This window comes from Juglans regia, chromosome 16 (genome assembly GCF_001411555.2).
Source record: "Juglans regia cultivar Chandler chromosome 16, Walnut 2.0, whole genome shotgun sequence".
In the NCBI taxonomy this organism is placed as follows: Eukaryota; Viridiplantae; Streptophyta; class Magnoliopsida; order Fagales; family Juglandaceae; genus Juglans; species Juglans regia.
In genome coordinates this window covers 6,592,019-6,607,856 of record NC_049916.1, presented here as the reverse complement: position 1 = coordinate 6,607,856, position 15,838 = coordinate 6,592,019, and the positions used below count along the sequence as shown (strand labels likewise).

The following is a 15,838-nucleotide window of genomic DNA, read 5'->3' as shown; positions in this document are numbered from 1 at the left end:
TACAACTTTTACACAATTATTTTTTTTAAAAGAAAAAGTTAAACGGCTCTTTAATAAAATAATATTTTTTTTAATTTTTGTTTGGTTTTAATGAGTTTAAATTAAGAATAAGAATATCTTATTAAAATAATGGTAAAATGTTTAATGCATTTTTTGGCGTTTGGAAACCAACACGTTTATGAATTATGGCGGTGGCAGGAAGCAAAGCCACATCCCAATCTCTTTCCCCCCCTCGTTTGTCACTTCACACGATTCTCAAGCGATTCCCAAAAGAAAATGCCTTCTCACTTTTTGGAACCCGTCGCTCGCCCACTGCCACCATCGCCACCACTGCTTGATTCGAACAGTCCTATCAAAGCGTCTACCCTTTCTTTTCAGACACCTGAAGCTTCCCACCGACACAAGCACGTTACTCTCCCTACCAAGCATACTCGCCTCCCCACCCTTGATAAGCCGGTGGATTCGAACGCATATGCCTCGCTTCTTGAATATTGTAAATGCCCAATTTTAGGGAAACAGATACATGCCCACGCAGTCAAATCTGGGTTTCATGGGCACGAGTTTGTGGAAACCAAGTTGCTCCAGATGTATGGGAGATGTGGTTGTTTGGAACACGCGAATTGGTTGTTCGAAACAATGCCGCTTAGAAATATGTATTCTTGGACTGCCATTCTTAGTGTCCATGTGGATAATGGGTTCTTTGAGGAAGCTCTTTTGCTCTTTCGAGAACTACAATTCGCGGACGTTGCTTTAGAGTTTTTCGTGTTTCCGGTGGTCTATAAGATTTGCAGTGGTCTTGGCATGGTAGAACTAGGAAGACAGTTACATGCGATTGCGGTTAAGAATCAATTTGCTTCAAATATTTATGTGGGTAATGCTCTGATAGATATGTATGGCAAATGTGATAGTTTAGATGATGCCAAGAAGGTTTTAACAACGATGCCCAAGAAGGACCGCGTTTCATGGAATTCTTTGGTCACAGCTTGTGCTGCCAACGGTTTGGTCTACGAGGCATTGGAGTTTCTGGAAAGAATGTCTTTGGATAATTTAATGCCGAATCTTGTTACTTGGAGTGCAGTTATTGGAGGGTTTTCGCAGAATGGTTATGATGAGCAAGCCATTGAGCTGCTTTACAGGATGCAGGCTGCAGGATTTCAACCAAATGCGCGAACCCTAGCAAGTGTTCTTCCAGCTTGTGCGAGACTACAAAAGCTAAGCCTTGGAAAAGAACTCCATGGCTATATAACTAGACATGGGCTTATGTCTAACCCTTTCACTGTGAATGGATTAGTTGACATGTACAGGAGATGTGCTGATATGGGGAGTGCTTCCAACATATTTTCAAAGAATTCCATTAAAAATTGTGTCATATATAATACAATGATCGTCGGATATTACGAGAATGGTGAAATCTCCAAGGCCAAGGAACTGTTTGATCGGATGGAGCTAGCTGGCATCAAGAAGGATATAATTTCATGGAACTCCATGATATCAGGATATGCAGATAGCTTCATGTTTGATGAAGCTTTGAGCTTGTTTCGAGATGTACTGATGGAAGGGTTTGAACCTGATTCGTTTACTCTAGGAAGCGCTCTTAGTGCTTGTGCCGATATGGCAAATTTGAGACTAGGGAAGGAAATACATTCTCATGCCACTGTCAGAGGTCTGCAATCTAACACCTTTGTGGGTGGAGCTCTAGTGGAAATGTACTGTAAATGCCAACACTTAGAAGCAGCTCAAATGGCTTTTGATGAAGTAAATGAAAGGGATACACCAACTTGGAACGCTCTAATCTCTGGCTATGCATACTGCAATAAGAAAGAACATATTCCAGATCTTATTCCTAAGATGAAAGCAGATGGTTTTGAGCTGAATGTATATACATGGAATGGTATGATCGCCGGTTATATGGAAAATGGCCATTATGATTTAGCCATGAAATTGTTCGCAGAAATGCAGACTTCACATTTGAGGCCTGATATATACAGCGTTGGAATGATTTTAACGGCATGCTCAAGGTTGGCCACAATTGAGCGAGGCAAGCAGGTTCATGCACATTCGATCAGATTTGGTTATGAATCAGATATTCACATTGGAGCGGCACTTTTGGACATGTATGCAAAATGTGGAAGTATAAAACACGCTTTGCAGGCTTATAACAGGATTGAGAATCCTAATTTGGTTTCTCACAATGCCATGCTTACAGCATATGCCATGCATGGACATGGGGATGAGGGAATTGCATTATTCCGGAAAATGTTGAAAGAGGGTTTTAGACCAGACCAGGTAACTTTTCTGTCAGTTCTTTCTTCATGTGTCCATGCCGGATCGGTCGAAACAGGTCATGAAATCTTTGATATGATGGGATATTACAAAGTGAAACCCACATTAAAACACTATACTTGTATGGTTGATCTCTTAAGTCGAGCAGGTCAGCTTAATGAAGCTTATGAACTTATCAAGAAAATTCCCATGGAGCCTGATTTGGTGATGTGGAGTGCTTTGCTTGGAGGATGTGTTGTTTGTGGTAATGTTGCATTAGGAGAAATGGCAGCAGAGCGGCTCATAGAGTTGGAACCGCATAACACTGCAAACTATGTTCTATTAGCAAACTTGTACGCTTATGGCGGGAGATGGGATGATCTAGCTAAAACAAGACAAATGATGAACAGTAGAGGAATGCAAAAGAGCCCGGGATGCAGTTGGATTGAGGATAGAGATGAGATTCATGTGTTTCTTGCAAGTGATAAAACTCACAACCGAGCTGAAGAAATTTATTCTATTTTAGATAATTTGACCATTCAGATGAAAAGAGGGTTCTCAACTTCTCTTTAGTGCAACAAAAACTTGAATTTGAAACAAAGGAAAAAAAAAATGTTCCATGCTGTATCCTACAGAATATAAGGATAAAGTTCCAAAAGGTAGCTTCTGAAACATTCTTCCTTGATTACTAGCCTTTTCACCCAATAGTCAGTCAAACATGATACAGACGGAGGAAATTTAAAAAATAAAAAAATGTGCTTTTTCCATCTGTATCTTCAACATAATAATGGCAAATACCACTGGTAGCGCCAGGATGGTTGAAAGCATTAACATTCCTATGTTAAATTCAGTACAGGCATAGTGATGTCAAGACTTAGTACAGATCGAGTGACTCAAGCACCCTTCCAGCTTGGATGTGTAAAGCAGTCAGTCTTTCCTTGGGATCCAGTGTGGAGCCAAATTGGCTGGCTGCCCATATCAAGGAGGCAGATTTCTCTCCTAGAAGTCGGCTTATGTCTTCGTGTATGGCTGCCAAGGGAGGCTTTTCCCTACCATTTACATGCCCTATGAGTAGCAACAGGAACTCACCACATTTCAACCTAATCACAGGAAAAAGATAGTCATTCTTACCATGTATTGGACTAGTGATAAATTAAATATCCCGCCAAAAAGGGTTGAACAAGAGTGAGATTATGGAAAATTACGGACCAATAAACCATCTCCTATCTACATGTCAAAGGTACATTTGCAAGTCTTAATGACCACAGTGGGTTCCAAAAAGCTTATCTAATCAAATAAACTAGGGTATGAGACGTAGGACACAAGGAAAGAAGACGAGAATTTATCTTTTAGATCAATCACAAGTTAAGGTGAGTCATCAAATGCTCCAGTTAAAACTGATTAGTCCCACAACAAAAAGGGTTGTCTAGAAAAAGAAAGCAGGAAATACCACCAGCCTGCGATCATGTGACTACCATTTAAAGAGGTGCTGTAAATATTTTTTTTGAAAGACTTCAAAAGTTACTCGAGTACAATTCAAAGGAAACTTGCTTTAGGTAAATATTCCATTTTCCCCAGTTTTAGATCTCCCTGACTGCTATACTGTTAAAAAATTTATACTCTCAGCTCACTACATTTGTCTCGTCTCAACTCACTTATAAGATGCCAAGTTGTAACGCCTCAATAGAAAGCCCAAGCCATATAGCCTATACTCTAAAAGGACTAGTCAATGATATAATTGGAACTCTATTGAAATATTATAAAAGGCAAGAACTTTTCCTTCCCAAATGTGTGATCTCATATATCACATACCCTTATCACATATCATAATGGGGTATCACAATCTCTCCCCTCTCCCCCCCCCCCCCCATATTTTCGGCGTCCTCAAGTCTCACATTTCTGGTTGGAATAGACTCTGATTATATTTGTAGCGCTCCAATGGAAGGCCCAATCCACATGACCTATACTCCAAAAAGACTAGTTAATAATACAATTGGAGCCCTATTGGAATATTATAAAGAGCAACAAATTCTCCTTCCCAAGCAATGTGGGATTCCATACACCACCTACGTTATCACTTATTAGAATGGGGTATCACACAAGTTTAACTCAATAAGAATACAATCATTTGGAAAGAACAAAAAAATCAGTTCCAAAGATTAAAATGGTCCAATTTGCTGGGTTGGATGAATAACGAACACACATTGACCCAACCACTAGAGAGGAGAAGGAATAGGGAGTGGAGCTCGTGACGAGAGAGATGGGGGAACAAAGACAGAACTTATTATATAATAAAGCGATAATCTATCTAATGTGTTTGTTAGAAAATGTGGAGGAATGCAGTAGAAAAGGCTTCAAAGTTGAGAGTAATTAAGCCAAGAAAACTATTCTTCATGTCCAACTCTTTTCCACAGAATCTAAACCAGCTGGCCATCTGTGAAGTTATTACCGTATGTGTCAACACCAAATCTAGAGCACAGAGTATTGGTCATAATGGAAGAAAAAGGTGATTTGGTATTGCCATCAGAGAGGAACTGCATCACCTTACATAAAAGACTTGTAAGCATTGAAGCGAGGAAAAGGAAAATACCTGAGATTTTCATCCAATTGTTTGTCTCTTATGAGCTCTGCAACTTCCTCGATGCCATTACATGCCTCAAAATCCTTGTAAATAGAAAGAAACCAAAGTACACACACGTTAATGAATATATAAAAAACTATACCACTCAAAGTTCACTTTAAAATGCTGGGATGATTCTTTGACTACAAGGTCCAAACAATTTATGCCAAAATTTATGCAGGGAATTAAGAATGAAACATCTCTGCTCTCAGACTAGTAAGGTGAACTTGATTGGCTAAATCTTATCAGTCATATTCCAAAATCTCATTTCCTCTTTTAAGCCTACTCAAACCAGTATCACGGCCTAACCAAAATTGATAGAAACAACAAAATACTGACTGCACTTCAATTAACTAAAAAGAAAATCTAAAAAAGGTACAATTAACTTTAATCAGAAACCAGCTACAAAATAAATTATGGCCACTAAATTTTGACATAGACAATCAGAAGTCATGGTGAGATCTTCAATAGTGGTACCCAAAGCTTGATCCATAAATTACGACTAGCTATAAGAATAAAAATACCATTTGATTGGCAGTTGAATCCAGCATTATTGAGATTAACGCATCTAAGCATGCACCTTGTTCAAGTACTCCACGAGTTGATAATATGTTAATTAAAACCTGCATAATAGAAAACCAGTTCTAAGTCTGGTATTTAGGACTCAAAGTTGATTCCCACGAACATTGGCACACTTGAACAGCCAAGAACATAACTTAAAATGCCATAATATAGAATTTCATAAGACAGGTGGTAACATTATTTTTAACCAGATCAACAAAATGGACAGGAAGAACGTAAGATTTCAACAAGACAATCAGTTTGAAAAATATAGAGATAAAAAATCTGAACTATGAACCCCTCTGTGATAGTAACCATGTCCAATGAAAATCACACAAGGCATCTACCATTTAGCTTTCTTCTTTGGGTCAATGACCATGGATAAAGTTTAGACAGCTGATTAGATGATAAATAAAGTGCCAAATGGGTCACCCAAAAGATGCAAATTTAATCTGTGATTCACTTTCTTCATTCATTTAATTGTGAGTCCTGTTCTCAATTTAAGTTCCTATCTTTGGACAAGTAGGATTGCCTGTCGTATGCCTGGTCCTCCTTAAGTAGAAGGATGAAAATGCAACAAGCTTTATATCAAAAGCCACATAACGTGGAATCTGTGATTCAAGGAAGTACAAGAAGTTTGCCCTGGTCAGAACTGGAAGCAGGGCACCATTAATTTGGGTTATGATCAGAGATCAGAGCAATGGCCTTTTAGTGCTCCTATATTTATTATTTCAAAGACATTTACATGGATTTATCATTTTCAATATAACAATCTTCCTATCATTTCTGACTCTTAACACGACTAATAATAACACAATGACAAGCTAAGCCACATAAATAGCGGAGGATACCTGAATTGCCTTATGGTGATGGGCCAAAGCTGTGCTCTCTCTATGGAGCAAGCAACAACCTTCCAAGACCCGCAGCGCGAGTGCCACTTCGGCATCAGTTGAAGGACTAGTTATCTTCAAAGGCTCTACGCCAAATAAATGATCCAAATTTGCTACTCTCACGTCTTGTGGCTCTTTTAGTGAATGTTGGAACAAAGCCGGAACCACTATTACACCGTAAACCAATAATATCAATTCGAGTTCGAACTTACAACAGTCATCCAGCCACAAACAAGAATCACAATTGCATTTCGGCAATCTAATCTAGTCTAATTTGTTAAGGCAATGTAATCCAAATTTAGAGTTGTTACTAATTTTTTATTGGCGTTTAGTTGATGAATGCATGAGACGTCTTCGTTTTAGAATTAGAACGAGAAACTTCAAATTCAGAAGCAGAGCTCTCTAAGATGAGATTATCATTTAGGAAACAAAAGGAACCTCGGAGCTCGGGGACGGACTGAGTAAGGCAGAAGAGCTGGATCGTGGAGTCTGACTCTGCAACGGATCGGAGGAAATTGAGGAGGCTTCGGAGGCCGCGAATGCGGAGGAACGAGAACTCTGCTCGGGCGTCACGGAGCCCGGTTTTCAGGGCCAGCGTGATCTCCCGGTACAGCCGCTGCCGGTTCAGCGAATCAACCAGTTCCTGGACTACCATAGCCGCAGAATCCTGCTGCGGCTCCGATTCCGGCGACACCTTCGAAGCTACTTCCTCCGCCCAAAGGGCCTTCTTCAAGTACATCTCTCTCTCTCTCTCTCTCTCTACTCGCTTTCTCCTTCTAGAAATAGCCGTCTTCCGTGGCTATTAAAACTTCCCGTTTTAATAACCACGTTTAAACGGCCAGAGTGATGAGACTTAATACGACGTCGTATTCTTTTTATTTCCTCAACTCTCCGCCTGCCTTTACTCTCCATTTCCCAAACCCTCAGAAAATCACAAGTTTTACAACATAGACTTCACAATTGAGGTGTCAAAAATTGAGACTAAGAATGAAAAGGAAAGCCAAACTATTGCATTGATGATGTGATTACAAGGTGAATTCTCAACTTAATTTATAAAGCTTTTGAAGAATTCTAGTGAAACTGTTACTCATAAATAAGATCCCCTTCAAAAAGAAAGATGATTGTGTTTGGATGTTAAAGTGAGTTGAGTTGAGTTGAGTTGAGATGAGATGATAAAATATTGTTAGAATATTATTTTTTAATATTATTATTATTTTAAAATTTGAAAAAATTGAATTGTTTATTATATTTTGTGTTGGAATTTAAAAAAATTGTAATGATGAGTTGAGATGAGTTGAGAGGATTTAAACAACCAAACGAAGCCATAATCTAACCAGACTTTATAGTTTAGGACAAAAGAAATGATGTAGCCCCAAAAGAATTTTACAAAAATAAATTCACAAATTAAGATGATTTAATGTGATACGTTAAGTTATAAGATGGTGCTACTCCCACCACTAGGAGTTCCGGACTTCCGCTAGTTGTTTTCTAGTTTTTTTTTTCATGTATTTTTTAACATTTTTAAATATTTAAAAAAAAATAAAAAAAAATCACAATATTATTAAAAAAATACTTACTTAATTATTACTTAATCACATAAAATCCCGTCAATTTGTGAGTTTATTTTTATGAAATCTCTTTATAACTCTAGTACTTCTCGAAGGACAATAAAGGAAAGCCTAGAACGCAACCATTTTTTTGTCTCTCTTTTTTCTTTCTTCTTTTCCTTTGTCTTAGATCAAACAACTAAACAGAACTGTTGATAAGGTTTTATAGCCATGAATAATCTACATGGAATATGGAAATCACATACTTGAACAATGAGGACAGTTTATTAACACAGAAGTTGAAGATTCAAATTACAACTTCCAGAAATGAGCACATTGCAAGATTGAAAAACTGAGAAACAATGACAATTTTTTCAGATGGGTAGAACTTCCTGTACAAGATGAACTTCATGAACCATTACGAGTTACTTCAAGGTGGGGAATTTGATGGGATGAGGAACCTAATCCAGGCATGCTACCAGTTCTCCTTAACAATCTTTGACTTCTCAAAGATGAACTTCCCTTCCTTGTACTTCTGTGATGCCTCGTAAGCTCGCTCATACTTCCATCCCAACACCTCTTGGCAATCAGCACAATGGATATCAGCTACAGTGTGGAGACCAGTCATGAGATGTCTGTCTTCTTTTCGCCCAACAGAGATGTTCATTGCATGGGAGAACAAAAATGCTCGGCCATGTCTTCCCTGATAACAATAATCATGGAAAAGAATGATAGAGGGAGATCTACCCCCAAATCAAAACAACAATAGGAGTTTTCGTAAAAGATATGAAAACGATGGTGATAACACCAAGCCATAATCAGCAACATATGTGTGTGCTTATGAATTCTTTATCTAAGTAATCAGTATGGGGATGGCATTGCAAAGGCTCATCAGAGATTTGCCATGACAAGGCAGTTATTCTCATGATCTATAACTTTTTGGGTGTAGCTGTCTTCTATGTGCCATAATAAGTATAGATCCAACTACTCTCCTTTTATTTCAGAGTACAGTTTGCACTGGACCTGAATTCCTCTCTTGGCGTCCAATAAACCTATTTACCCATAAAAGAAAGGCAGTTCTGGGTTCAATTCTTTCTCTTTAGCCCTTTTCTGTTTGGTTTTTATTTGGGTTTGAATTCAATATAGATCCTCAGAGATATGTGTTCCTCAATCTAAAACACTTGGTGTGTGTATTTCAAAGTCTTCAATTCAAGGGTACCTCACAATTCTCAAGAATAATCCTCTGCACTCGAATCTCAGCTTGGGATTTTCCCATTTACAAGAATGATTTGAAACCAACGATAATATGTCAAGAATCACAAAAAAAAAAAAAAAAAAAAGACCCAACAATATGCTTGATATTGTGACCAAAAAGGGAAACAGTATGCAGGGGAATTGAGGTGCTTCACCTGAAAAGCCTTGGAAATAATATCGTCGTGAAGCGAAACATGGTTTCGACAATTACAGCAGCTGTATAATCTCGGCCCTATCAATTCCGCCATCAACCAACAATTTCAGCTCCAAACTCCAATCTATGCAAACCCACAAAAAATTGAAAAACACCAAGATAGAAGAAACAAAAAGATCATTTACACAGAACAGAAAGCTTCAAAGATGCAAAACCCAATTTAAGACCAAAATATGGAAGAGAGAAGCGTAAAGAGCATTGCTTTACCTAAAACAAGCTCAATGATGACCCAAAAAGTCTGCAGCAAGAAAGATAAGAACAAAGGGGGCGTTGGCGTGCAAGATTAGACGGCAGAGCAAAGTAGATTACAAGGTTGAGTAAAGATTCGATTTTATTTTATTGAGAGTTTGAATATACAAAGGGTCTGATAGAGACAGGATCTGTGTCAAACGCAAATAATAAGAACATCAAAGAATATTTTTGAAAATCTATTTAATAAAAAAAAAAAAAAAAAGTTAACAGGTTCTATTTTTGGAGAACTATTGCTGTATCACGAGTTAACCGATAGCATAAAGCACGTTTTTCTTAAGAGTGGTTATACAGCCGCCGCTCACCGCTAGTCTTAGGATTTTTTTTTTTTTTTTTTATATCTATTTTTTAATATTTCAAAATATTTTTTAAAAAAATAAAAAAATTATAATATTATTAAAAATTACATTTTAAAATATTAAATAAAAATAAATAAAAATTTGAGAACGGAGACTACCGATATTATTAAATATATTTTTATTTAAATGAATTAAATAAAATATTATTAAAATACTTTTTTTAATATTATTATTATTTAAAAATTTAAAAAAATTATAATAATAAAATAAAATTAATTAAATAGATGGATTTTGTTTTTTTTTTTTTTTTCTTATCAGAATTAACCTAAATACCCCACTGTGATACGGTCATACAGATTCAAGGCGGCAGCTTTTGCACTTGGGACTTTGAGCTTCAGAGAGAGTATTTTCTGCAGCATTTCAAGTTTACAGAATACTCACGCGCGAGCGCATCTGCTGCATGACACGCGCAAGAGCATTCATGTAATAAAATAAATATTTCATCCGAAAAAAATTACATAAAATAATATCATAAATTGATACATTTTTATCTTATCTATTAAATCTACATTATAATAAAAATAATTTTATAATTTAAAAAATTATATCAAATTACATTAATTTATGACTAAAATATTTCTCAATATAATTATAAATAATCATCTTCTCAACATTTTTTAATGCAGTATTTAATGATAATTTTATAATTAAATTATAATAAATAATCTCGAATCATTTAATATCACATCATGAGATAATGAAAAGATAATAATAAAATAGATATTGAGTAGCATTACTCTATAATTATATAATTTTCTACCTTTATTTTTTTATATTCAAATTATGTGAATGGTGTGTGATATAAACTCATTTAAATAAAATTATTTATTTTGAAAATATCTTGATAATTTTTATTTCTCTAATATTTATATTTATTCTTTTTTTAGTTTTTGATTGTTGACTTTATCTCCAACAATAATAATTTTAATTGGGTTGTAATTATGACATTGATTAGTATGAATTATAATTAGTTACACATACACCGTAGAGCTTGTAAAGCAAGAAACAAATAAGCTTTTTGAAGATGCCGTGTTACTTGTTATATCGAATTTTTTAATTTAATATCTCACCGATTAATGAAATTTATTTAAGTAGTTTTGTAAATTAACCAATTGAACAAAAATTCATAAAAATGGGATACATTAATCAATATAATTAGGAATGATACAATTTTAAATTGAAAACAGTCATTCTTTGACAATGCAAGATTTGAAAAAAATCTAATTATTAACTCATATCATACATTAAATTAATATTAAATGATTAGAAAAATATTTATCATTCTCTACTTACTTTTTAAATTCTTTTAACATCATGTAAGTGAATAAGGGTCTGTTATTTGAATGTAAAATAATTTTTTTAAATAAATTATTTGGTTTTTACTTGTAAAAAAGGCTTTTTTGTTGTTTGGTTGACGATATGAGAATATGTGCATGTTTAGAATTTTGGTGAAAAATATAATTTCAAATATTGTTAAAAAGTTATTTACTGTTTTGTAATTATATGTTTAAAATACTTTCAAATATATTATATTTGTTTAGAAATAAATTAAAAAAATATTTTTTGATATAGACATGATGATCATTTGATTTTTTTTTTAAATTATGATCATATTCTTAAAAATCTGAACTACTTTTCAAATTATCCAAAAAAACACGTTTGAGGAAAAGCATCATATTTTTTATTTTTCTCAAACATACTCTTTAGTTTAATTGAGATTAAAAATTATTTTAATATGTAATACCTAAACAACTTAATTTTTTTCATTAAAGAGTTTTTAAAGCTATTTAAACACTTTTTAAAACTTCTAACACAATCCCAAACAAGTCTATATATTTTTAAAAAACGCTTTTGCTCTTTGGTGTCCATATTTTTACTAAATTCTTTATGTGATAAATGAAATATTAGTGTCAACTTTTACTTTTATAACAATTTTTTTACATATATTAAAAAATATTAAATACAAAATCAGTCTATATGGTTTGCCTTAAACTCAAATTATTTTTAGTGTATTTTTATTGAACATTTTACACTGCCTTTAACATTGATCTAGTTAATCATAATGTTAGAAATCTATTAATTATGTTGATGTGCCAAGCCACGTGACATGTAACGTGCTATAAAATTAAAGAAACTTTTTAAAAGTAAAAAAGTAAAAATTTCAAAGACTAAAAGAATGATAAAAATAAAAATAAAAAAGTAAAAACATCTAATGTAAAAAAAAAATAAATAAATAAACCTTTAAAAACATTATAGTACATAAATAAAATTTTTTAAAATTTTAAAAAATAAGAAAGGGATGGGAGGAAATTGATTTCTGAAATTTTTAAGGGGAAACCAATTTAGAAACGAAGCTTGAGTTTTTCATTGACTTGGATAGTGAGTTGAGATGAAATGAGTTTGGATAAAAGTTGAAAATTGAATAAAATATTATTAAAATATTAATTTTTAATATTTTTATTATTTTAAATTTTGAAAAAGTTAAATTTTTTTATTATATTTTGTATGGAAATTTATGAAAGTCATAATGATGAGATGAGATGAGATGAGTTGAGAGAGCCCCTCTCAATCCAAACCGAACCTAAAATTATTTTTCGATTTATTTTTTCAAGACATCTAATTATTAAAAAATTGTGAAAAATCATTTTCAAAAAGTAAAATTCTATATACCACACTACCATTGTAACACCCGGGTTCAGCACCAAGCCGCATTCTAAAATTTGTTGAGTTTATATGTATGAAAAGTCCACTTGAGATTAACGAGTAATTCTAAAATAGACTATAGGCCCAATTTTTATTTTTGCGAATATCGAGTTTTTATTGAACTTGATAACTAAGTTAAAATTATTAAATATTTTTAGATTAGGTTAAATATTTTTATGGGTTGAAAAATTTATGTGACCAATTGTATTATTTTTAGAGGTCGAGACCCATAACTCACGGAAAAAGCCCAAACTTGGTATGCCCAAAACCCAATCCTGTGAAAACCAACGATCAAACTCTGCACCATGCACGTCTCCACACCTGTCTCTGCGCCATGCACATCTCCTTCCCTAGGGTTTTCCAATCATCTATATATGCATCTCTCTCCTCTGCCAGCCACCTATCCAGCAATCCACTGCGCACCCCACACCCAGGTTGTTTCTCTATCACCAATGGAAGCTATCTCAGCCGTAGTTGCATTGTGACGTCCAAACCAAGAGCCATAACAAAGCACAACCACGTATGACCACCACGCAACGCTGCCGAGTTCTCTCCTACACGATGGAAGCCGCCAAACCTACTGCTTCAAACCTACAACCCACACCATCGTAGTCCGCCCTGAACCACGTGTAGGATTCTAAGAACCACCACGTAAGCATCCATCATCCTCTGATTTATGCATCCAAAATAGAGCAAGAAAATTCCTCCCCACGTCCCTCAGTTTTCAGCCCCGTTACACGACAGAAGCCACCGCACGTCGTCCCAGACTCATCGCACACCTCCTCGTTGTTTCATGGTGAGCTCTCTCTTCCTCACATTGTACTCTCTCTATCTCACAATCTCTCATTTTGTGTTCTGCCTCCTTGGAAAGAAGCCAACACTTATTGTCGAAAACCGTAGTGAGAAACCACATCGCATGGCCGCCACGATCGACATCGCAAAGCTACTCCCTAGTAAGTCTATGCCACCCCTCTGCTACCCACCATGAAGGTTTGCCTTGTTTTAAGACAAAAATAGAAAGCGAATTAGAGTCTTTCGTAAAGTCTCGTACGCAAAGTAGAGTTAAATTTTAGATAAAATTACACTTATGCCCCTTTGAGTTACAAGTCAAAGAAAATGTGTTTTGAACTTAAGGTTGGGTTTGATAATTTGATTTATAGGATGGGCGTCAGTTGGATTTCTGGAGATTTTATAATATTTTAAGTGGCCTTAAGTTAGGTTTAGATAGTAAGAAGAAATGAAATGATATAAAAGTTAAAAAATTAAATAAAATATTATTAAAATATTATTTTTTAATATTATTATTATTTTAAGATTTGAAAAAATTGAATTGTTTATTGTATTCTGTGTAAAGATTTATGAAAGTTGTAATGATAATATGAGATGAGATGAGATAAGTTCATAGCCCCTGTCAATCCAAACCGAGCGTCTCACTTTATATTAGTCTAAAAAGTTTTTTAACATAAATAAATTAGAGTTTAATATATTAGTCGTAGATATTAAGTGGATATCGATTAAATTTGGAAGTGATGATACGTTAGGGTTACTAGAAATTTGGATTTTTTAAAAGAAAAATAGGTTATTTTAGTATTTAAGACTTAAATATTAAAATATGTGTTTAATTAGATAATTAAATAAGTTATGTGTCTATTTTATATATGACGATTAGTATTCGTTCGACACAATTGTAAAAAAATTCAGAAAAATAAAAAAATCCAGGTAAGTAAGTTGATCTCTTATGATAGACTTTGTATAAAAGGATTGAATTGAGATTGATTTTATGAAAAACATACATGTTTTATTATAAAAAGAAAAACTTGAAAACAAGCTCGAACATTTTATCTGCATTCGTGTAAAATTCTGTTTAAGTAGAGAAAAAAATATTTCCTATCGTGACTGGTGTAGACATGAGCTATTTTTGACATTTTGTTTATGAATTGTGAAAAAAAAAGCAAGTATAAAAATTTGTGCATAATTATATGACGAGAATCTGATTCTGATGTGTTATGAATATGTTTTGTACTCTGATATGATATGATGTGATATCTGAAAACGTCTAGCATGACATTCTATTTTTATTTTGACCTTACTATAGATGTAAAACTGTGGCATTTGTTAAGGTTGGTACCAATATTTCTGCTTCTGGTGCTATCACTTTGGAAGCAAAATGATTTTTTACGTGATTTTTCTCGTGTGCATACTTTAGACTTCAAGAATAATGAGGAGAAGATTTCACATTATGTTTATGCTCGGTTGATCGCCAGGGTTTGCACAACCCTACCACGAGAGTTAAATATGAAATTCTGTTCTAATGTGATTTTTCAGTTATGTTATGCCAAACGTTTTTTGAATATATTTTTAAACTTTCACTCTGATATTTTTGATAACATATTATGATTATGCATTTCGAAATTAAAAATGTTTTATTCTGCATTCTGAATTCTGTAAATGCTCATGTTTACATACTAGTATATGTTCTCTACTTACTAAGTTATTGATAATTCATCCCTTATCTCAACAATATTTTTCAAATAATTTTGATGGTTTAACTGAAAATTAAGAATATGAAGTACTAGCAATATTTGATGATTGTAAAGCAATAAGTGCCGAATGGTACAAATAATTATTGGAGAGTTCATTTTAGTAGATTTATTATTTTCTATTATTTTTATTTATAAAAAAATTATTTTCTATTATTTTGAGTATTTTGAGACATGGATATTTCTGAGTCTTTATGGAGATTTTAGTTTGTTATATTGAGGTATTTATTTGGTATTCTTGTAGATGAACATATATTTTTATGTTGAACAGATAAATTTATATTTTATGGAGTCTTTGGAGTGGATATACCTGTGTTATAAGAGATAATTTAGGTAACATGAGCTAACTCTCCAGACTTTCAGGATCGGGACGTTACAACTATCTCACTTTTATCCTACAATATAATAAATAGGACATTTATTACCATTAAATGATATAATGAAATAAAATAAAATGAAAATATAGTGTATAACATTACTATTTCAAAAATCGTTTTACATCAAAACAAAGGGTTCCTAAATTGCCGATGCTTATATTAAAATTAGAGTTTAAAAAAGAAATTCAAGCAAAACTAAGATTGTATTTGGATGTTGAGTTGAATTGAACTGAATTGAATTTTTTATAAATAGTAGTGAGTT

The 15,838-nt window shown here is 33.8% G+C and overlaps 3 protein-coding genes across 4 annotated transcripts; 1 reads left to right on the top strand and 2 right to left on the bottom strand.

Moving 5' to 3' along the window:
- The first annotated feature begins 218 nt into the window (after positions 1-218).
- On the top strand, positions 219-2,858 carry LOC109007560 (pentatricopeptide repeat-containing protein At2g13600-like). Its single transcript, XM_018987274.2, has one exon. It carries the CDS (start codon positions 277-279, stop codon positions 2,833-2,835), a length of 2,559 nt encoding a protein of 852 aa, XP_018842819.1. The 5' UTR covers positions 219-276; the 3' UTR covers positions 2,836-2,858.
- Positions 2,859-2,901: 43 nt separating this feature from the next.
- On the bottom strand, positions 2,902-7,131 carry LOC109007561. Its single transcript, XM_018987276.2, has 5 exons — positions 6,772-7,131; positions 6,295-6,500; positions 5,407-5,505; positions 4,853-4,926; positions 2,902-3,362 (listed from the first exon to the last, which is right to left on the bottom strand). The coding sequence occupies exons 1-5, from the start codon at positions 7,070-7,072 to the stop codon at positions 3,137-3,139; spliced, it is 906 nt and encodes a 301-aa protein (XP_018842821.1). The 5' UTR covers positions 7,073-7,131; the 3' UTR covers positions 2,902-3,136.
- A 1,015-nt stretch (positions 7,132-8,146) lies between these two features.
- On the bottom strand, positions 8,147-9,736 carry LOC109007559 (protein yippee-like At4g27745). 2 transcript variants are annotated; one of them, XM_018987272.2, is made up of 3 exons: positions 9,556-9,736; positions 9,290-9,412; positions 8,147-8,583 (listed from the first exon to the last, which is right to left on the bottom strand). In XM_018987272.2, exons 2-3 carry the CDS (start codon positions 9,380-9,382, stop codon positions 8,356-8,358), a joined length of 321 nt encoding a protein of 106 aa, XP_018842817.1. In that variant the 5' UTR covers positions 9,383-9,412; positions 9,556-9,736; the 3' UTR covers positions 8,147-8,355. The 2 variants fall into 2 exon arrangements, with proteins under 2 accessions (XP_018842817.1, XP_035542040.1); XM_035686147.1 differs by lacking the exon at positions 9,556-9,736 and having other exon boundaries at positions 9,290-9,506.
- Positions 9,737-15,838: the final 6,102 nt, after the last annotated feature.

Bases quoted from the DNA above. Each gene is read 5' to 3' on its own strand.
- LOC109007559 (XM_018987272.2), bottom strand. From the start codon at position 9,382: ATGGCGGAATTGATAGGGCCGAGATTATACAGCTGCTGTAATTGTCGA. The intron at 8,584-9,289 runs GTGAAGCACCTC...TATTGTTATCAG, and splicing joins TTATTTCCAAGGCTTTTCAG to GGAAGACATGGCCGAGCATT.
- LOC109007561 (XM_018987276.2), bottom strand. From the start codon at position 7,072: ATGTACTTGAAGAAGGCCCTTTGGGCGGAGGAAGTAGCTTCGAAGGTG. The intron at 4,927-5,406 runs GTATTTTTATTC...TCTATTTACAAG, and splicing joins ATTCAACTGCCAATCAAATG to GATTTTGAGGCATGTAATGG. The intron at 3,363-4,852 runs GTATTTTCCTTT...TCCTGTGATTAG, and splicing joins CAATTGGATGAAAATCTCAG to GTTGAAATGTGGTGAGTTCC.
- LOC109007560 (XM_018987274.2), top strand. From the start codon at position 277: ATGCCTTCTCACTTTTTGGAACCCGTCGCTCGCCCACTGCCACCATCG.